A 22,466-nucleotide genomic window follows, 5' to 3' on the forward strand; every position below is an offset into this window, starting at 1 on the left:
TGCTGAAGGAGCATTATCCCCCCCCCAACCCCCAAACTCTGGCCCATTAACAACGGCATTTCACTATAAACACTTGGATTTATCGAGGACCTTTCTATTCACTGCAAGTCTGGCATGACATCCTTTTATTGCAGGAGAAGTGAGAAAGATCCTGTTTCAAAGTCACATGCACGCAATAGCTACACACAATGTCTGAGTGTTGTCCAGTGTCGTCCTCTGCAGGCTTCACATCACATATACAGTACAGTAAATGCTTATCATCAAAATAGCTGTTTTCTCTTCTATTGCAGCTTTTAGAGGAATTCAGACAAACTGCTGTGTGTGAGTGCATGTGTGTGTCAGTATCATCTTGCGTCGCGTTTGGTGGTAGGAAGAGTTTCTCCTCCGCAATTTGTTCTTGTAAGTGATGACAGTAGCTGTATCTCCCCCACATCCCAGTTTTCCACTACACTATTCAAGTGTAGCTTGAATGTCTGTACTCCAGCTGGCATATTGGTTGATTGGCCCTCATCTGGAATTCACATTCTGCTGTGCTTCAAATTTGGGTCTGACGCTACCTTCTCTGGAGTTATGTCAGACTTAACGATGGTTGAAAAGATCAGAATATCTGGCCAGGAATCATTTTTCACTTGTCTTTAAATTTGAGACCAGATCTTTTTGACAAAAACAACACTGGCAACCCAGTGAGAGTAAGGCTGGATTACAAATGTACTAATTTATTCAGTGATATGCACAACAGGAAAGCAATATAATCTTAAATTATAAGTGCCCCAGGGCAGCTCCTGCATTTATGATGAACCATGATTGACCATGAACCAAGATCAAACTAAGTAGGGTATCCTGGTCTCTTTCTGGCCCACAGTCCATTGTTACTTCGAGACCCCTTAGTGAGATAATCACTGTGTGAAGGAGTAATCTTCAGCACCACTTCAGCAAAAGAAAAGCCTACATTTCCCAGAAATACAATTTGTACCAGACTAAATCTAAACAAATTACACCAACCATAAAGGTTCATCTCTTTTGCTAAATTTATGCACCAAAAAGTATGTTTGGTGTACCCTCACTATAGCTTTCCTATAGTCTCTTGTCTTTCTTCTGGTGGCTCCTCTTGTTAGGTATTTTTAGTCAGATAGATATTGGTTAGGTACTTGTTGTATTAGAAATGTCTTTAGTGTAGACAGGATGTCTAGCTCAGGCTGTTAAATGCTTACTCATTTCCAATGTTTTGACTACTGCTACGGTCAGCTGTGAAGCTGGCATATCAGGTGATGTCACGGTTTGACGTGCCTGTGTAGAATGGGGTTAGCCCAAACCAGATATAATGTACAGGCCTGTTGGGTTCGGGGTGTCTTCATCGTTCATCTGCCTGCGCGCAGTATTGGAGGTGAAGGATACCTGAGCGTGTGATGTTAATTTTACCTGTGATCCTTGAATAAACCAGCACGGTTTTTTGTAGCCACTTGGACCGCCTCGTCTCTCTGAGGTCAACTGGTAAAGCATAACTGGGAAAATATCCTTCACTCTCCTCCCATCAGATCTGCTCAATCAGCCCAGAGTGAGAGAAACTGCAGCAGCCAAAGGGATTACAACAACAGCTCCTTTATCCAACAGCACCCCAAAGAGTGTGAGATCACAACCTGTATGTGTCTGTGTGTATTCCAGAGAGTTAGAAGAAGAGTCTCTAATCACACCCCATCCATTAGCTGCTGGCAAGGATGGAGGAAAGTGAATGTTGTAGCACAATCTTGTATCACTCACTAATTCATGTTGAGTGGCCCAGTCATAATTTGGCTTAATATATGGAGAGAGACCTGACAAGAGATGCAACAAAAGATACATAAATCTGCAGAGAGGGAAAGAAGGGAAGCAACTAAGGGAAAGTTGTAGAGGACCTGAGTCCTTCAGGCATTCACATTCCTAAGTGTGTGTGTGTGTGTTTTATTGTCCAAATAAAGTTAGACAAGATGACCTTGAAGGAGCGATAATATTCAGTTGAGAAGAGAAACTGTTCCAGGTTTGATCAGGGGTCAGCAGCCAGTGATGTACATAGTTTCACACATGCACAATATACACACACCCACTGGGTAAACACTGAGTAATTATGACTGACAGTGTAAAGTGTGCCACACTTGCTAAGTGATCCTCTCTTTGATGCTGTGTATCTATTTCAAACAGTGAATTGTAAATTGCTTTGTTACCGGATGTCGTTACTGTGGTGAGGTCATTATTGTAACGGCAGATAGTGTAGAAAATGGCAGACCTCTGATCAGACTCACGAGGGCTGAAGTGGTTAAATGAACCATCAAACAAGTCGTGGTCTTTCTAAGTCTAACACAACAACCTGGTAACAACCTTGTCCAAAAATCCTTCTTTAATTTGGATTTTTATTAAAACAAACTATATATGTGCTTAAATTATCTTTCGTGTGTGATTTTTCTCATATCTTTGAATTTCAGTGTTTCTGTATATATCTATATGCATTTACTAATAATTTGTCTGGAATAAAACTGTATTAAAAGGACACAGGAGACATTTGGACTTGAAATACCAGGAGAAGCACAAGTGTTACTAACTAATAACATTAATGGTGGCTCTGGTCCAATGAAATGTCTCAGGCAACTTCACTTGTACAGCATCACTACTCTGGAACTGGCACACTTAAATGGAAAGTAGCCATTACTAATGTTCATTTCATCTTTGCTTTTAGGGCAAAAACATGTAGGAGACGCTCAGAATAAATGACAGCACCTGTAACAGTTGCCAAGTAAAAACTGTGTTCATCCCCACAGCAGCATCGTTTACCAAGGGGAACCAGTGGCTTCGACCCCACTGAACTGCCCTGGTTTGGACAGTTTCACCCAACAGAAACAATACTGACAGATTTTTTTGAACATCTAGAGATAAAATGCCACTATCATCTTCATTCAACAGACTTTAAAATAGTGAGATGTGTCATGGAGTATGTCCATCTTGACACCACTTGCCTCTACCTATAAGTGAATGAATAGTGTTATACAGAATGCTCTCCGACACCTTCTGCTTCTCTTTAGCGTCACTGAATTCCCCATACACTTACATAGAGTGAGAAACAAAGGAGCAAATGACCAGACTAAATAGTTTACTCCTCGCAAACTACAGTCAAGCTCAGTCGCACTGTCCCACACATTTTCTTCTGTACGTGCACCACAGTATTTATAGGTGCCACTTCAATCCATAACTTTCCTGTTCAGTCAGTCTCTCATGAGACACAGGAAAGTGATTAGTTCACGTGAAGACAGGCACAAATATGCCTTTCAAACAGCATAAACTATGACAAGCCACACACACTATACACATGTAGAAGTAGTATGACAGAGACAGTTCATTAACAGTTGCTGTTTCAACAGGCGTCTGCCTGATAAGCATGGGTGTGAGCGTGTGTGATTCTGTGTGTTTAATGGAGCAGGCGAGCTGTCACTACTCCTGCTGTAAAGGTGTTCAACCTGTTCTCTGAAGTTGTGTTGACAGATCCTAACTACAGGATTTTGATGTTTGTATAGAGTCTGTTTCGTATTTCTCCCAGGAAGAGCAATGATGTGAACATGTCAAAGGACATGATACCAAAACACTGCCCACCACTATTCTTCCAACCCACAGAAAGAACTAGGATAAGGCTTTTTTTGATTATTTCAAAACAAATCTTCTGTGAATGAGCTCGGCCTTGTATAATGTCAAGGTCTGTTAACAGTTTACAGACATAATTGAAGGACTCCTGGTATGTAATGTTACTTTTTACACACACCAAGATCATATTAAACCATTTCACATACTTTTGATCTCAAGCGAGATATTCGTTTGATGCAAAAAATGTCAGTACAAGACTTATTCCATATATTTCACAACATGGAAGGTCCTGTCAGGCATCATAGCTGCCAAGGTACAGGTCCACATGAACCAGTACACGAGCACAGCTCAGAAGAGCATTGGGAAAAACAGAGGGTCTAAACACCAGTTGCTGATAGACAGAGCAGTCGCCAATAACTCAAGATCCAGACAGACCAACCTGAGTACAGCACAGAATGTGGAAGGTGAAGGCCAAAGTGGTCCCGGTAGTGGGAGCACTCGGAGCTTTGACTTCTAAACTGGAAGAGTGGCCCCAACGGATCCCAGGAACAACATCAGAGCTTTCTGCCCAGAAAAGTGCAGTGCCAAGTACAGCTCACATACTGCAGAGAGCCCTCAGACTCCTCTGGTAGAGGGCCTGAGGTCGTGGAAGAAGCACACCTTCCTGTAGGGGTGAGAAGGTACAGTGTAAATCATGAATTTATTAAAAGAGGTGATCATGATGTGTTTGGATTCCTTAATGTTTTAATTTTTTGGTAAGAAAAAGATACTTGACACAAACTTTCCTTATTCTAACACTAATGCTTCTATAATGTCACAGATTTCTTCTATTTAATGTTAATGCATGTTTTTCCTAAAATTATTGAGCAAGGACATGTCCCAAAGGTACTGAGACCCGGTAGCTCCAGATGTCATGGCAGAATAATGGCAGCTCTTCACTGCATTGACACTATCAATATCACTCTACATGTGTGTTCATACAACTAGGAATTTTATGTTCTTGTTGTATAATTTGTTTTTTAGGCACTAATAGTTTTTCAACCTGTACCCAACCTTTCAGTTCCACACAAACTATCAAATTTTCCTTACCATCTTTATCATGCATCATTTGCTGAATTCCAAAGCATCACTCTCACAGCTGTTTGCACACAGGCTATGTGTCCACAAGCAGAAATTGTTTTCACTCTTAAGGGTCAAAGTTGAAATCTGCACCTGTGTTCAAGACTAAACAACTGTACCTGCCTGGAACTAAAAATAAATACCAGAGAACACACACAAACTCGTCATGTTTCTGGTAGTACAGATGTGGCTTAGGGCATTGCCTCCTCTCCCATTATTTGCTATTCACCAGAACAAAAGACATAAAATCTTTTATACACACCCAGGCATGGCAAAATGCAAGAACCTTCTATTATGTCATGTTCACATAGCTAGCAAAGCATTCGCCAGCATTTAAAGAAATCAAAGGAGGGCTCCCATCATTTCAGAGCCGCGAGAACGGCCCCTCTGCTCAGTCTTTATTCAATGAGTGCAATTCAGCGTCATAAACAATCAGACATTGATAAGAAGGACAGCTTCCATTTTTGTGTACTCAGCGGGGAGACTGATACACATCTTGTGGATTAATGAACTGTTTGAAATTATTTGGGGCACAGTACACAACCATTACTGGCCAGCACAGATATTGAAACCGAGGTGTTCACAAGCTGAAAACAGGTTCATAGCTACAGTTCATGGCTATGTGAATGCTACTCTAGTCTGCCCTGCCAATAATGGTAAATATTTAGTTGATCGAACACTTAAAGGGGGTGAAACTGTGTATATTATATAATGGCTGACAAGAACATTATATTTATGGAATGAAAATAATTTAAATAAATTAAACTTGGTTCACATACCTCAGAGCTACTGGTAACTGTAGGAAACATTTGAAAAAAGTTTAAAGAAAATTCTATTGGACTACATTTCAAATTAAAGGTTCAGTTAATCAAAGCCTAAAAGAACTTTTGCTGATACATGAATTGCCATACTGACTGTTACACTGAAAGGGTGCTGAGTACTGATCCATGACAGGACATTACATTGTTAGATTAACAGTAAAAAGTCCTCAGATAGGGTAAATTTGCTTTGGATTTTATGGTTGAGGTGCTTTTATACTGCAACAAACCAATAAGAAATGTTTTATTAAGGACTGAATGCCTGTGTGTAACCCAAACTAGATGTCCAAGTATGTTGTTTTTCATAAAGGTGGTGCGGATTTGTAGTCAGTTCTAACTTTTATTTGCAAAATAAATGCTTGGATGGGTGAAAATAAATATCTGGCCCTGGGACAGCAAAGTTTATGAATTTACAAGACATTACAAAAGTGACACTACCGCCCTCTGCTGACTACCTTTCCAGCCCAAAGTTTGAACGTTCTTCTCATTTATCCTTTAGGACAAATGTAGCAGTCACTAGAATGCCTTAAAACCATCTCTGGATTAACTAGGTCTATAATACTACTCCTAGAAGAGCAAATCAACATAGCTCAAACCATTTCATGTCTTGTAATAATGCAGCAGAAACTCCAATGGTCTTAGAAGATGCCTTTCTTATCTGCTATGTCTGTAAGGGATGGGACAACTGAGGTGGATTTTAATCAGATTCTATGTGCATATTGACTTCAGCTTCTCCTCAAAGGGAGGGCAGAGGAATATTAGAGCAGATTAAATCTAGGAGATAACTAAATCTCAGCCTCCACATACTGCGTTTTCCTCTTGTTGTGCTGGTGCTTGGTGAGTCCATACTTAAAGAACTCATAGACTGACCAGCTGATGGCTGTGGAGGGCATCTGGTAGATGATCCTTGCCTGGACTCCCTTGAAGAAGCCTTGCAGGCCACCCAGCCTGTAAACTGTCCGGAATGCATGGGCTAGGCCTGAAATGTGTCTGCGGGCTCCTTGGCCTTGGCCAGAAGACAGAGGGCTGAGGGTTAGCGACTCCTGGGTGTTGAGCAGGGTCTTACAGACGTCCAGAGGTGTTGTGGCTGCAGCTGCAATGGCTCCAGCCAAAGCTCCGGACAACATGTGGGATGAAGGATTGTACTGTCTGTGGGGGTTGAGCAGCTCCTGAAGGTACTCGTAGGTCATGAAGTGGAGCGCCTGGAAGGGCACGTTCATTGTGAGCTGGGTAGTGTAGCTACGGTAGAAAGCAGCAGAGCCCTCTTTCTGCCACACGGCACGTACACAGTCCAACACGCCACGGTAGGGTGAGTTATACATCTGCATGCGTTGCTTCACAACTTGGGACACACACAGGTAAATGTATTTATAGAGGACAAGGCCAAACGTGTCCAGGGATGGCAGTAGGAAGGTGAAAAAGAAAAAAGAAATTAGTGAGCCATTACCTGAAGTCAAGCTGTAAACCACGTGTAGTTCCAGTAAACATGCCGAAAGATGTAGTGTACCATTTTAATAGTACTGGCACAGGCAGCTGCAGCCCATCTAACAGCTGCACATGAGAACTCAGGCCAGTGTCCTTCTACTGACATGTTTAGGCAGGTGGACTACAGACAGTTTTGAAAGTCAATATGTGAGACTACAGGGTTAAGGCCAACATCTGAAGATAGCTGGCTCAGACATGGCACCTGTAAGTTTCTTCACAAAAATTTCTATATGTCAAGCTTCTGTTTTGAGAGAGAAAATGTCTTAATACCAGTCCTAATTCTGCAGCCAAAGACAAAACAGCACTGTACTGTAAAACGTTGCCTTACCCTCAGCTGGGTTCATGACTGCATCGTGAAGCAGTGTGGCCACACACCCAGCTACTCCTGAAACAAACACGTCAGAAATCACTACACACTGAGAAAGGAGCATTAAGAATATACCATATGAACAGAAAAGACTTTAGTAAAGAGGCATAGAATAAGAAGGAAAAAGCATTTTGAACATTAAACACCCTGTTGATCATGTCACAGCCTCCACTGCCTTATTCCCAAAAGCTGCGGACTCAAAACAATATATGATCATAGTGAAATCTCCACAGGTTTATGCTACAAATCACTCCTGATTGAATTCAGGAAGCCAAACCTGAGCAAAGAGGGACACCTAGTGGACAAGGCATTTCATTGCTCCTTTGATATTCAAACCCAAACCTTTTACAAGACAGGACCAACAGAGGAGAGAGCAGATGAGATGGGAGAAAGAGGACTTACCCAGCCCCCCACTAAACTGGAAAAGGGAAAAGAGAGTAGGGAGAACAAAAAATAAGTAAACAGTTAACATTCAGATCTTTGACAGAATCTATTTTGTAGTTGAGGTGACTTTGCTGAACTTGACCAAAATAACACAATTTGTTTAACTTTCCTAAAAGCCACCAACAGATCAATAGCTGCACCTGGCGCTTCCTTATAATATACAACTGCAACTGCTTTATGAAAAGGTTCTATCCGATCCGGTGGCCTGCAAGGGGTTCAGATCAGGCCAAGACTGCTCTTTACTGTACATGGATTAGGGTGAGTCAGCAGCTTCACAGAGATCACATGAAGGGTGTTAGGCATTAGGCTTGAATTAGGTAAAATCCTAAATATCAAAATATTTTATTATGCTACAATAGTCATGCATGTTTATGTGTGTATAAGTATGTTTTTTGGTACCATTAGCCAAATGACTGTTAGCCCCTGGGTGAATGACATCACTTAGAGTCTTTTTAAGTTTCTCATAGCTGGCAAAATAGAGCGCATGGGCAGGTCCTGCCCCAACTGCTGTCACATTCAGCCCTCTCATTGGTCGCCAGACTCCCTCTGTGGCCACGATTCGGTAAAGAGCATCCATCACGTTCCTGTAGCGGGCTGCGGGGTCAGGCTGGAGGCTCTGCATTCGTGTCTGGTGAGAGGAGTAATCAGAATCAGCTTCATTGGCCAAGGGTGTTCAAACACACAAGGAACTTGACTCTGATACAGAGAATAAGTGTAAGGTAGCAAAGTTTACTCAACAGTTGGCTCCCTTCCCACCCCCAGGACTGGATATTAAGCTCAGTAACATGTTCAGTGAGTGTGTTTACACGGACAAGAGTATTACAATTATGACTGGGTATCCTGTTCTTGTGTTTGCACATGTAAACATTATACCCCAATTTCAGCTCTAATTCCAGTTTTGGAAACCTGAGGTGGTCCAAAAGAAACCAGGATAGTGTTGCATGTCCTATCCAGGTTTCTGAATGTTCCAGACTATCTGTGCAGGCACAACTGCAGGATCCAAGTGACTTAAGATAAACACAAACAAAGGCAACAGTGAAAGCATCTCACTTTTGGAGCAATGAAGAGATGGAATTTTGTCTTTGTGTAATGAAAGAGTTCAGTTTAATCGGTAATGTAGATGGGAGAAATCATAGAAATGCGGACCTCTTCAAATCTGTAATGGACAAGTTACAGGACACCAGTTTCTCAATATATAGGTATACATAATATATACAGTGGGACAAGTCAGATCATGGTGGAAAATCCTGAAGAAAAATTACTAACAAACATCACAACAAAAGAAGCGGGTCTAGTCCAGCAACTTTCAAATGCTTCAAAATATCGGATGACATGCTTAGTCACCATCCACTTTCCAGTGAAGAAGATGGAGGAGTTGACATCGGCTTTCCTTGTCCAACGGACACTGAGCCTCCAACTGGCAATACGTCGACTCCAGGCAGTGTTATATTGTAACAGTTTTTAACATCAGTGCAGGATACTCATGCCCATGTGAATACACTCAGTGATTCTGACTTCAATTGATATAAAAACAGAATGTAATGCATCATTTAGGTCTAACCATATGTCTGCCTATTACAGTTGAAACTAGTATGGCAATGAAAAGAGTTCTGAATAGACAACCACATGAATAAGAGGTCACATAAGGGAAATGAGGTGTCAACATTGTGTGTGTTGGTGAACATGTGTAACTGAATAGAAGGAAGTTAACATACTCCAAGGTCACAAGGGGACACAAACTGACTTCCTGTAAGCCCCTTAAACAACTGAGCCTTATGCAGACCTTTCTCCCTTCCTCCTAATATGCATACTGAGATAAATGATACATTATTTAAAAGACAAGTGCAAAGGATTAGTGTTGCAACCACCCGCTATTTGATTTTCAAACAAAGGCTGCCTGGGTATCAACTGGGTGAATCTGTGTCTCTGAGGAACAAGCTGTGACATAATCCCTGAATACCAAACTTCCAGCTGAATGGACAAACTTACATCCCACTGGGTGTGTGTGTGTGTGTGTTTGTGTGTAGTGTAACCACAGCGTCATGTCACTCTATACAGCTATGGAATGCAGGGCCTGAATAGCCCCAGAAAACAGTGGTACAAGTACAGTACATGCATCAAGTTGCTTCATGTCTGGAACACAAACAAATTCACAGCACTGTCACTCTTTGTATGCACATGAACAGAGGCTGCGATGTCAGTCATCTGCTCCTCATTCATTTAAGGCTGTGGATACAGACTCATAGAGGCCTTAGCAGCTACAGGTCTGCTGTGTTTACCTATAGCATGTGTTTGCATCCAGAAAGCAGTGACCTTTGTGCTCACTGCTAACACAATGTCCACCACTCTTTGGAGAAAAGCACTCAAGGCTTACTGGGTTCTTTATGAGTGATTACAAATTCCATTCATAAGCGCTGTGTAGTGTGCACTGAGACAGACCTACAAGTGCAATACACTTTTAAAATCCACAGTCAATTACTGAGACTCAGGACACATTAATAGCAAATAACGGTCTACTCAAAACCATAATTAGAGAATCTTGTTATTGAGAAACTTATCATACAGGGGGAAAATCCTTTATTTGGTAAAGGGGGAAATCTTGAAATGTGACAAACATGAAAGGAATATGTTTGAAGCATTGCAAATATTTCTCAAATTTCTGTGTGAATGTTTCAGATGTAGTTTAATTTTGCTGAGTCAGATAGCTCCAAATCAACTGACTCGCTTGGTGAGATATTGAACTCCATTACCAGTGTAGCAGTCACATGAGAAAGCTCTGTTAACATTGGTTTTGTTCTAATTCAGTGCTACAGCTGAGGGTGACTACAATATTGAAGAGACATGAATAAAGCTTAGGTGCATGAATAGCTTTTCTGACTGACAAAGACAGCTGATGCTACTAAGCTCTTTGCCATTTGCCCTGTCTCTAGTCTGCTTGTCATACTATGATCACTAGTACATGACTACATTTTTAGGCAGACCTTTTGGGGCAACAGGTTATGTCTCCTTAAATCTATTGACAGCAAAGGCAGAATCAAACTCATACATAAGATGACACAATAGGAACTGATTTGTGATTAAGACCTTTGAAAACAAATGTGTTACATGCAAAACACTAGGTCTGTGGCTCAATGCAACTACCACACTGTGTTGGGAAGGTAGGAGCAGATGCTCCACTGTGGATTGAAAGGGCCAAATTGTCCCCAAAATGCAGTGCAATTCATTCCTATGTGTTTCATAATAATAGCAAACAGAACATATGTTACTAGAAACAAGAACATTCGACCAACCCCTGATTTTGTAAAACGGAGTAGCCTATTGCTTTGCTCTCCCTTAACTTTTAACCGTTGTTGAAGCTGGTTCCTCTTATTAGATACTTCACTTAACTTCACTTACTTACACTAACAGCATACATGTTAGGAAGAAGACTACCTCCACGTCCTTAAACAGATAAGGACATGGAACAGGTATAATGTGTACGTACACATTAGGAGTTGGGAAACACTATATCCGGTGAGGCTTTGACAGCAAATCTGTTGTTCAGTAGTTTTAAGCGAAGTGACCAAATGGCCTCCTGTGTTTGACCAAGCTCCAAGTCAACATGTTAACTTGCCACTAGCTACCTTTAGTCGCGCTAAACTTATAATAGCATGCTAACAAGAGAGCTAGTTGGGCTGTGATACGCTAACTGCGCCAACTGACCTTGTCCTCACTGCGTGTTTACGTTAGCGAGCAAGCTAAGCTATGCTAATAAACATCTTGGCTATAAGAGAATTATACATGGAACACAACCGAGCCCGGTACATTCATAACAATGTGTGTGCCAGCTGGTTAGCCACTGAGCTATGCTACCTTGACACAGTCGATAGGGAACATGAGGCAGTGCTCCATGATCCCGGCCACGGCTCCAGCCAACATGTGGGTGCTAGTGGAAGCTCCTTGTGGCAAACCTTCATAGTCCGGTTCAGTGTCCTCTGTTTCTGCATCTTGTGCACTACTGACAAAATCAACAGTCTGCAGTTCTGTCTCGCCTCCGATCCGGGGTGTCAGGCTTCCCACGATACTTTCTGAAACTCCCCAGAATCTTCCCCTCAGCCATCGAATTTCTGCCCCGGCAGAGGCACCAGCAACCCCGGAATCATTGCCTGTAGTCTCCGCTGTCATCCGACGCCTCCTCACCAATCCATCTGCTTCCATAAGAAACCGAGTAAACTGTTTAGTCTTTGGGCACGCAGATACGGCCTCTTGTGGGTGATTTCAGTCTTAAAGTTTTACATTCCCTCGGAGTATTTTGAGTTACAGTGCTTCTAGCCTCCTACGATACTCCCTCCCCGCCTTTACCGTTCCCAGCCAGCCCAGAGCACAGCAAGTCACAGACGGAGCCGCACCGCAGGCCGCGATGAGGAAATTCACTCTGATTGGTCACCAGAGCCAGATCCTACTGACCCTATTGGGTAAGTGACATGCCAGTCATGATTGCATTTTGGCGAAGACTTCAAATCCTATCATGTGGCACTTGGCATGGGGTATACAGTATTACTAAGTGTATGTGGGAAGAATATCAAAAGACTTTGTAGGTCACTGCAGGTCAGTCTAAATACATCTGTAATAGCTGAGCATGAAACAAACAGTATAAGATCATTCTGTTTAAGATTGGTGTAATTTCTAATATTGTGCTTTTTCCCATAGCCGGATTTTTTGTAACTTACTTGTTTTTGTCTACATAAAGGAATCTAAGAAACCCAGACTGAAATCAGTGTATCTCCCCACAAGCAGTGGCTTTTAAAACCTACTCTTTACATATGTCAGTGACCACAGAAAACCATTTGATAGCCTATGTATTATGTCCCTATTTACTATTTTTATGGGTAACGTTATAGATTCTTGATAATCAGTTACTTAATCCATTAACATATGGACTTGACTGCTAAAATGTTTTACCAAATACAATGATAATGTGTTCATAAACAGGAACATAAACTATTCCAGTTGTTGATATTCTACAAAGTATTTACATTTTATTAAACTGTAACATTTTGATAGATTATTTAATTAATTCCTAAAATATTAATATACTTTTTTCATCATTGCATTGTATGTTCAGAATAGATTAGACAGACTTGTCTTTTATTTTGTGCCACAGGCAACCAAATGTTCATCTATGAGAGCCTATCATAATAACAACCACACCACTTAAAATCTTTTTTTTGGTCACATGACAGAAATTAACAATTTAAAAAAATTCATTATTCAAATTCGACATCCTCTTATCTTGGGTAACAACTTAAAGTGTCTTCATTGTGTTACAACAAGGAAAGAAAGACACTCAACACCTTTTATGGGCTGCTGGGAGACATTAGTTTATGATGTAATTATTATGAATGCTGAGAGGCCTAACATCCGTGAACATCTCTGCCTGCAGGCAAAGTATCAGATTTTTCCCTTGAAAATTAGGTAATTGTGTTTTTGTTATAACACAATTGGATTTTCTCCTTTATTGCCTGGGAGAGCCTTCAAGGACTGTAGTGTTGAATTTCTGCCGACATAGGGGAATGAAGTGTTAATTTCTGCTTACAAGAACAAAATCTCCTGCTTCTGATCTAGTTATGGTTGATTGGCTGTTGCCTGCAGACGTTCCTTAAAGGAAAATCTAGAAGGAGGATCATTTCTCTTCTCTGAAACTAATGCTGCTCTAATACACAAAGGGAGAGTCATGTTAGGCCTAGCAGGAAAATCTAGCTCCCCAACCCACCTCATTTAATTCCCTCTATTAAGAGAGTGCACAATTTATATAAACCTCAGGAATTATTTTACACCGTCTAAGCAAAACACAGTCAAAAATCCACATTATATAGATAAGATCAGGAGATAACTTGCTTATGTTCTGCTGTGTTTGGTTGTTTTTGTACCAGTTAACACTCCGCCTTCCTTAGATGATTTAATCTCCTTCTCTGGCTCTTTCTACTCCCTGGACTGCTGCTCACAGCAAGGCCTCTTATTCTATTAATGTATGGTAAGTGAACTACTATGACATCTTCATCAGCAGCGCTAAGAAACCCTTCTGTTAAGAGCTCATCTTACAACTCGGTTGTAAGGCTGTTAGATGATGTGCCCAACCTCTAACTGTGTCGCAAATGCACTTTTGATTACAATACATTTAAGGAATATTTTTTCAAATGAAAATGATTTATAAAGAAGTCACACATATAGATCTGGAAAGAGTCTGGATAAGAAAGTCTAGAGACATTGTTATTGAGCCACTGAGGTATTAATTCATAAAGTGGATGCTCATCTTTTAAGGTGTTGCCAATATCAACACAGTTTACACTACTCACACAACATGTAATGTGTTTCTGACTTTACTGACAGTGATGCAACTTTAAAGCTGTTGAATTGGTGGTACCATGAAGGATTTCGAAGGTGGTTTTAATGGAACAATTGTGCCACCAAACGGACAAAATGCGTAAGGACAAGCATTTTCTTGGCAGTCAAAAAAAGCAACAGGGGCTCAAACTTGGACAGATCTATTTTTATAAAGATACCATCATGCATGCAATTCTTGCCATCAATAAATACTCTGAAAGCGGGGATATAGTTATAACAGTCTGGTTTTACATAGTGGAAAAAACGCAGCATTTTGGCACCTTGTGTAATGTCCTTTTATATTTTTGGATCACTTCCCCGCACATTGGTCCAGATCCTTGTGGGGAATGTAATAGGTCACAGTCCTCGATCTAAAAAAAAAGCGAATGTGGCTTCGTACAGGGAAACGGAGGAGGGAGGAACTGATCTGGGATCTCGCCTCAAACTCCTGTCATGGCCGCAGCGGTGTGGACTGATCGCGCACGGAGGCCTGTGTCTTTTGTGGGGATAGTGATAAGATCCAGAACCAGCCACACCGCCATAAAGTCTCAGTATGACGCGGTGGTCGTCGGGGGAGGTGAGTTCAATGGACTGGTGGCAAGTCCAGAACGCAACTACGTACTTTGCAACATTGATACATTTCAGCTAAGTTTGCAAACGTGATTACGTAAGGATCTAACTTTGTTTAACAGCTGGCACAAGGTGCCAAAAAATGGCAAAAATCCTAGATTTCATTTGTCACAATGAACCTGGATTTTAAAAGCAATTTCAATGCAGAATGAACAGTTTAAAAAAAAAAACAGTTTGACATAGTTTACATTTAATTGCAGGACACAATGGACTGGTGGCAGTGAGTTCACGCATTAGTCAACACATTACACTGTAATACATTCTGTGGTTCAACAACAGGGTAAAAGGTGGTGTGTGTGTGTGTGTGTGTGTGTGTGTGTTTAGGCTGCCTATCTTCAGAAGGGAGGCCTGAAAACAGCAGTGTTGGAGCGCAGACATGTTCTGGGGGGAGCCGCTGTTACAGAGGAGCTCTTCCCTGGTAGGATGGTCTCTGGCTTTACAGTACTGTCTTAATTTGGTTCATTCAAATTAAACATTAAAAAACTATATTTTTTTGCGTTCATTTTATCTCAGCATACTCAGTGATACTGTAAATCAGACTACTTTGTAAGTAAGCAAGAGTGCATTTGAAAACTGCTGACAGTGTATTTTGTGGATTATCCAGAGTGACCGACACACACACAGTACATGACGAACAAAAATATCTTAGGCTTTATAACATGAGCAGTACGTCATTTTGGTGAACCGACCCGACACTGCAAGACATTATACAAGGTCTATAAGGTTGAATGAAGTATAGCGTGGTCTCTGCAAGACACTGTTAGAAAGCTTGGAATATAACTGTGGAATAAGAGCTGTGTCAGTTGTGTTTAATGTAGACCTTGATGACTCTGACTCGAGTAATGGGGACTCAACTCAGATTCGAAACATGACTTAGACTTGAATGCTGGGGACTCAACTACAACACTGGTAGGAAGCAGCATCAGGCATTAGAAGCAGAGCAGGCTGATGAGGGGACAGGTGCATCTTCAGTGTTTCAAGTGAGGCCCTAACTGGGCAGTGAGGTGTTGTCCCTATCAATGCTGAGACCAAACCTACATCCTTGTAGCACAGTATGGGTTTTATTCTTGTGAGACTAATAATAACACTCTCGTATGCAGGTTTCCGGTTTTCTAGGTGTTCCTATTTGCTCAGTTTGTTACGACCCCACATATACATGGACCTCGAGCTCAAGGTAAACACACCCTTCTTCAGTCTGCAAAAAAAAAAAGTTGCCTTGTTTGCAGCTATTTAATGTTTTAATTTTTTTGTTTTATCTCTGGGTATTTGTATTCAGAAACATGGACTGAAGGTGTATATGAGAGACCCCCATGCTTTCACCCCCATGTTGGAAGAAGGACTGAGAGGTGTTCCACCAAGGTCTCTCACCTTGGGCTCAGATCTGGCCAGGAACCAGTCGGAGATCGGCAAGTTCTCACCGAAAGATGCTAAAGTAATTTAGACATTATGATGGACTGTATGACCCTGCATTTATATACTTAAGCTTCTGTCACAGCACTGTGAACTGAAAAGGTTCCTCACTGTCTCTTCACCTTTATTTCTCCACCAGTATCAAGTAATTCTGTTTGTTTTCGGTCACTGTCACTTTGACCCATTCTTTGACATTTACCCAGGCTTTTCCAGATTTTGTTGCACACCTTGGGAAGCTTGCAGGAGCTATTCAGCCTCTCTTGGATGCTCCTCCTGTAGACATTCCAGGTGTCACCACTGGATCACTGAGGAGGAGGCTGGCTGCAGCTAAAACACTGATGCCCATTGTCAGATGTGGTAAGCTGGTGGACGGCTGCTTTGGGAAAACGTTTTGATATTTTGGATATTTTCACATTCTCCTCTTGTTTTGTGTAGTATCTTAGCCACGACGAGTTATCATGTTTTTGAATTTTAAGGTCTGAAACTAGGCCGAAACATTCCAGACTTTTACGAGATCATAACTGCACCAATAATGAAGGTTGGTTACCGTTGACACAGAGCTTGGCATTAATAGTTGTTCTCTACTGACAGCATTGTGACTAACTCATATCTTATGTTGTAGATCCTCAATCGGTGGTTTGAGTCAGAGCCACTGAGAGCAACACTCGCTACCGATGCTGTGATAGGAGCAATGACAAGTCCAAATAATCCTGGTAGTGGGTGAGACACGTTTTAGGATGTCCTGAGGCACACGAGCACTTACTCTACAGGTTTACATAATTAGAACTAAACAATAACCTCTCAAAATCACTGGTTTTATGGTTTTGCGTTGAAGTTATGTGCTCTTACACCACGTGATGGGAGAGTTGGAGAAGGAGACAGGAGCATGGGGTTATGTGGAGGGAGGCATGGGAGCCGTGTCTCAGGCTGTTGCTAGCGCTGCTCGATCATATGGTGTAGACATTTTTACTGAGAAGGTAATGTGGTTTTGATTAATTACACTGGTTTGATGCACTTTATTTTGTGGGTTGATAGAAATTATATTTCAGCATCTGTATTTTCTTCATATAAAATGTGTATGTTTGGCAGGATGTAGGACAGGTCCTGGTTGGTTCAGATGGTGCTGCTAAGGGAGTGGTGTTGAAGGATGGCGGAGAAATCCATAGTAAACTTGTTTTATCAAATGCTACCCCATACGTAACTTTTAACAACCTCATGCCACAGGTAATAAATAAATAAATAAATAACCACGGTGCTAACCAATACAATTTATTCTAGGATTCTGTATTCATTGCAGGGTGTCCTTTCTCCAGAGTTCATCAAAGCCATACATCAGATAGATTACACCTCTCCTGTTACAAAGATCAATGGTAAATAAATCTCTTCTGCTAGTTGCAAATCATGAACTTATGCAGAAGTGTCTTTAGTTTGTAGATGTTGCATTTAAATCCAAAAGGTGCTGACTGTCAAAATATTATAAATTTATAGTAACCACCCCAGAGATAAAGCTGCCTTGAAGAATGATAATACAGTCTACAGTGTCATGGTAAGCTTCAAAAGAAGCTGTAGGGCCTTATTACTCAGTTACGTTTTACTTCTAACTGATATTTTACTGTGCATTGATTCTTGGACTTTAATGATAGTGTACTCTGTTTTGTAGAATTTATTTTAACAGTCTTAACTTTAAAATGAAGGGATTGAGCAGTATTAGGCACAGCAATAGTACATCCGCCATAAACCTAAATTTGAGCACAGACTTTGTTTTCACCAAAATAGAAATTTACATTAGCCTATTTTTACAGTGGCTGTGGACAAGCTGCCAAACTTCTTAGCATCTCCCACACCAGATCATAAACCTGGACCCCACCATCAGTGTTCCATACATCTCAACTGTGAAAGTGTAGGAGTACTGGAGACTGCCTACAAACAGGCCATGAATGGACGTCCCTCTGTGAGGTACAAATATATCCATACTCCTACACAAGTGAACACTTCAGCACATAAAATTCGCTCTTACCTTTTCATATAAGATTCAACCATTTACATTCAGCAACAAATCTTCTCCATACTTAGCTGACAATACCTGTGAAAACATTATGGGAGGTACATACAGTATATGTTCTGGAAAAAAAACTGTTTCAGTTAATCTTCCAGCACAGATTTTGTCATATATAAGAGTTCGTCATACATCCCTTACTGTAGAAAATACAGGCCAAAATGTTAGGTGCTTGTTACTATAGATTAGAGATGAACCTTGCAGCTGCAAAAAGTAGTGGTTTTAAACGTAAGTAAAACAAAACTTTGAGCACTTTTTTACAGCTACATGTATTTTTTGTTTTTCTTCAGCAGAATGGGTTGGGAAATTCACATATCATTGAGTGAATAGGATTCTGTTCCCTAAACATGAGGTCTTCATCATTTTCTTCCATTAGTTAATAAAACTAGTTTTTTGCAGACTGCTGACCAAGTAATCTTTAACCAAAAGCAATATCAGAAATCATTTAACAATATTACATCTTCAGCTACTTTCTTAGCTTTCAAAATCTAAATAAAAAAAAAACAACAAAACAAAATAAAACAAAACACAAAAATACTTGTATTCTTATGTTCATTTATCTAAACCTTTCTTCAACATCTCACCCACCGGTCACTCACGACCATCTTGTTTCATCATGCTCCTCTATGCCTGTAGACCCATGATAGAGATGACCATCCCCTCTGTGCTGGATTCTACTCTGGCTCCCCCTGGCTGTCATGTGGTGTCACTGTTCACCCAATTCACCCCCTATCACATAGAAGGCAGGGAGTGGACGGACCAGGACCGAGAGGACTTTGCAGACACTGGTTAGACCAACTAACTAACTAACTAACTAACTAACTAAATAATTCAGTATTTCTTACAAATCCCAGTGTGCTGAAAATATGCATTGCTACATTTATTATTCAGTCACACGCATTTTAGCATAATATGCTTGAAGCTGATTTCAAACTGATACATGTTGTAATTTTAGAGTTAGAAGAGAAATCAAGATCCTGTTTAAAAACATGAACTTACTTCGAAACAGTCCTTTAAAATGTTGAATGGTAAAATTTTGCAAGTTTTTTTTTTTCTAAATTGTATAACCAACATTTAAAGGAATGAGTCTTTTTACTGATTAACCTGTTTAATTGTTTGTCTGTCTCTCTAGCATTTGACTGCATAGAGCAATATGCCCCTGGGTTTAAAAAGTCAGTTGTGGGACGGGACATCCTGGCTCCACCTGACTTGGAGAGGATCTTTGGCCTGACTGGAGGGGTACATAAACTGTACACACTCTAGTACTGAGCAGCAATTTTAATGATATTACATAGTTTATTTGCTTAACACAATCAACTATTCACTGGATGAAGTAGTCTAAGTCCCCTACAGTGTTTGCTCATCCACTCCCTACTCAGGGATGGATTTGCTGTATAAACAGTTAATGGTTAAAGGCAGTTTTATCATGACACAAGTCAGAATCAAAGTTCATATTCCCTGTGTAGAGTGACACTAACTCACTGAATGGTATTTTCTCCTGTTTATTACACGAGAATTTATGAGGCAGTCCTTAACAAACAGGTTTTCTTACTCATAATAACATAAATATATCAAGTAACAAAAAAGAAAAGTAAACATTTTGGTATTATCTTTGCAGAATGTCTTCCATGGATCAATGTCACTGGACCAGCTCTACCTAGCACGACCTTTGCCCTTTTTCTCAGACTATCGTTCACCAATTAAAGGACTGTATCTGTGTGGCAGTGGCTGTCATCCAGGTTTGCTTTTAATGCTTAACCCTCAGATAAATATGGAACTTCAAATGTTGCTATCTGTTGTGTGTAGTGTAGTGTCATATAATCATTAATGGAATGTTGAACACAAGACGTGTTAGAAGAGCACAGTTTCTGAACCTTTGGACTTGAAACATATCCTCACTGTTGATAAAGAATTGAAGTCAGTTGGTGATGTCAGGTAGCTCAGTAAATGGTCTTATTTCTCTACACAGAATGAGACTGTCTGATTCCTGGCCTTTTTGCATGGTTTTTAGGTGGCGGTGTGATGGGTGCTCCCGGCTGGAATGCGGCGCTCACTGTCATGGCTGACCTGAAATGTCACAAAAACATGTGACAGCATTAGCATGTGGTCTGCTCAACAAGGTTTAGTCTCTCTTTTGTCAGATTTTTCTGATTTTGATTAGTATGAGCAATACATTTCTACACTCTCTTTATCTTTTTGATCAGCTGTCTCTCTGCCATATTATGTTGCACATCCTATTTACAAGTATATCTGAAAAGAAAAAGGCAATTACTGGTTGATTTAGTAATACATCTAATAAGAAATGAAATACACAAACTCTTTGCACTGGATATTAGATATCACTCCTGATAATGAACATTGGTGCAGAATTGCCACACAAAATCCTGGCCATCTAAGTGAACCAGTGGAAAATCTGAAAGTCATACTAATGACTGAATGAAGACACGTGCATTTTTAGAATAAATGATACTTGTCTTAATAAACAGAATAAACTATTACCATGGAAATGATGCGCTGTGGAAGTTTTTCTAACTTTGTATGAATAAATGTAAATTATTTCAAGAAAATGTGTTGCATTTTCTTTAAACTATGCATAATGTTGCACTTTGTGTTGCCTTTATTCTACAGATGTGACATTTTAGGGCGTCAGAGTAGAAATCAAATAGGTCTTCTTTACAAATGATTTGCCGAGTTGTCATGGTAGGAAAACCCAGGTGTGCCTAATAACACCAACAACGGCTCTGTTCTATTCAAGAGTCCCAGGACCTTAAAACTGAAACGGTTAAATGGAATCCAGCCATTAATTTTAATATTTACCCCTGTACTATTGTGAAATGTCAAAAGGTCTACCTGGATGTGAAAAAGGCCTATTTATTCACAGGACTGGGTGACTGTGGGTCTAGATGTAGAGCAGGTCACCCACTAGTCACACAGTTGACAGTTAGAGTAAACCCCCAGCTTCTCCTGTCCACATGTTGAACTGGCCTTTGGCAAAACTGAACCCCAAATTGCTGCCAATGAGTAGATCAGCACCTTGCTTGTTATGGTTATGAATGGGTGAATGACAGGCAAACTGTATAAATACAGTAGCCTACACTCCATTCAGTATTTTCATATACACATAAAACAACAATTATATTACTTTTTAATGTGGACTAATGGTTTTTCTACAAGGGTCTTTTCAATCACCATTTTTGTCATGTGACATCACTGCAGCACACATATTCAATTAGCCCAGGATATGCCAAAAAAAAACAAACAAATAAACTTTGCTGTATATATACAGTGGGGCAAATAAGTATTTGATACACTGCCGATTTTTCAAGTTTTCCCACTTACAGAGAATGGACGGATCTGTAATTTTCATCATAGGTACACCTCAACTGTGGGAGACAGAATCTACAAAAAAATTGCAGTAAATCACATTGTTAGATTTTTAAATAATTTATTTCCGTTTTATTGCCTGAATTAAGTATTTGATCACCTACCAACCAGCAAGAATTCTGGCTCTCAAGACCTGTTAGTTTGTCTTTAAGAAGCCCTCCTATCCTCCACTCATTGCATGTATTAATTGCACCTGATTGAACTTGTTACCTGTATAAAAGACACCTGTCCACACACTCAGTCTATGAGACTCCAACTTCTCCACTATGGGCAAGACCAAAGAGCTGTTTAATGACACTAGGGACAAAATTGTAGACCTGCACAAGGCTGGGATGGGCTACAGGACAATAGGCAAACAGCTTGGTGAGAAGGCAACAACTGTTGGTACAATTATTAAAAAATGGAAGAAATTCAAGATGATTGTCAATCTCCCTCGGACTGGGGCTCCATGGAAGATCTCGCTTTGTGGAGTATCAACACATATATATATATACACAGAGAAAGAAGAGAGAAAGGTGAGGGATCAGCCTAGAACTACACGGGAGGACCTGGTCAATGACATGAAGAGAGCTGGGACCGCAGTCTTAACGGTTACCATTAGTAACACACTACACCGTCATGGCTTAAAATCCTGCAGTGCACGCAAAGTCCCTCTGCTCAAGCCAGCGCATGTCCAGGCCCGTCTGAAGTTTACCAAAGACCATCTGGATGATCCAGAGGAGGCATGGGAGAAGGTCATGTGGTCAGATGAGACCAAAATAGAACTTTTTGGTATAAACTCCACTCA

The 22,466-nt window shown here is 40.6% G+C and overlaps 2 protein-coding genes across 4 annotated transcripts; one reads left to right on the top strand and one right to left on the bottom strand.

Annotated features, from left to right (window-relative positions):
* Positions 1-5,084: 5,084 nt before the first annotated feature.
* On the bottom strand, positions 5,085-12,236 carry slc25a28 (solute carrier family 25 member 28). Of its 2 annotated transcripts, none has more exons than XM_020601833.1 (4): positions 11,689-12,236; positions 8,236-8,464; positions 7,354-7,410; positions 5,085-6,882 (listed from the first exon to the last, which is right to left on the bottom strand). In XM_020601833.1, exons 1-4 carry the CDS (start codon positions 12,031-12,033, stop codon positions 6,326-6,328), a joined length of 1,188 nt encoding a protein of 395 aa, XP_020457489.1. In that variant the 5' UTR covers positions 12,034-12,236; the 3' UTR covers positions 5,085-6,325. The 2 variants fall into 2 exon arrangements, with proteins under 2 accessions (XP_020457489.1, XP_020457491.1); XM_020601835.1 differs by lacking the exon at positions 11,689-12,236 and adding an exon at positions 7,795-7,810 and having other exon boundaries at positions 8,236-8,365.
* A 1,896-nt stretch (positions 12,237-14,132) lies between these two features.
* Positions 14,133-20,857, top strand: pyroxd2 (pyridine nucleotide-disulphide oxidoreductase domain 2). Of its 2 annotated transcripts, XM_020601713.1 has the most exons (16): positions 14,133-14,776; positions 15,030-15,049; positions 15,154-15,247; positions 15,930-16,003; positions 16,106-16,261; positions 16,443-16,596; positions 16,716-16,777; positions 16,862-16,959; positions 17,075-17,216; positions 17,329-17,463; positions 17,537-17,609; positions 18,042-18,195; positions 18,932-19,083; positions 19,428-19,534; positions 19,914-20,034; positions 20,307-20,857. In XM_020601713.1, exons 1-16 carry the CDS (start codon positions 14,653-14,655, stop codon positions 20,384-20,386), a joined length of 1,746 nt encoding a protein of 581 aa, XP_020457369.1. In that variant the 5' UTR covers positions 14,133-14,652; the 3' UTR covers positions 20,387-20,857. The 2 variants fall into 2 exon arrangements, with proteins under 2 accessions (XP_020457369.1, XP_020457370.1); XM_020601714.1 differs by lacking the exon at positions 15,030-15,049 and having other exon boundaries at positions 14,658-14,776.
* Positions 20,858-22,466: the final 1,609 nt, after the last annotated feature.

This window comes from Monopterus albus, unplaced genomic scaffold (genome assembly GCF_001952655.1).
Source record: "Monopterus albus unplaced genomic scaffold, M_albus_1.0 scaffold52.1, whole genome shotgun sequence".
Classification (NCBI taxonomy): domain Eukaryota; kingdom Metazoa; phylum Chordata; class Actinopteri; order Synbranchiformes; family Synbranchidae; genus Monopterus; species Monopterus albus.

Coding starts and splice junctions, on each gene's coding strand:
- pyroxd2 (XM_020601713.1), top strand. CDS start 14,653: ATGGCCGCAGCGGTGTGGACTGATCGCGCACGGAGGCCTGTGTCTTTT. Junction 14,777..15,029: donor CGCGGTGGTCGTCGGGGGAG/GTGAGTTCAATG, acceptor ATTTAATTGCAG/GACACAATGGACTGGTGGCA. Junction 15,248..15,929: donor TACAGAGGAGCTCTTCCCTG/GTAGGATGGTCT, acceptor TCTCGTATGCAG/GTTTCCGGTTTTCTAGGTGT.
- slc25a28 (XM_020601833.1), bottom strand. CDS start 12,033: ATGGAAGCAGATGGATTGGTGAGGAGGCGTCGGATGACAGCGGAGACT. Junction 8,465..11,688: donor TCCCTATCGACTGTGTCAAG/GTAGCATAGCTC, acceptor TCCTCTCACCAG/ACACGAATGCAGAGCCTCCA. Junction 7,411..8,235: donor TAACAGTCATTTGGCTAATG/GTACCAAAAAAC, acceptor TGTTTGTTTCAG/GAGTAGCTGGGTGTGTGGCC.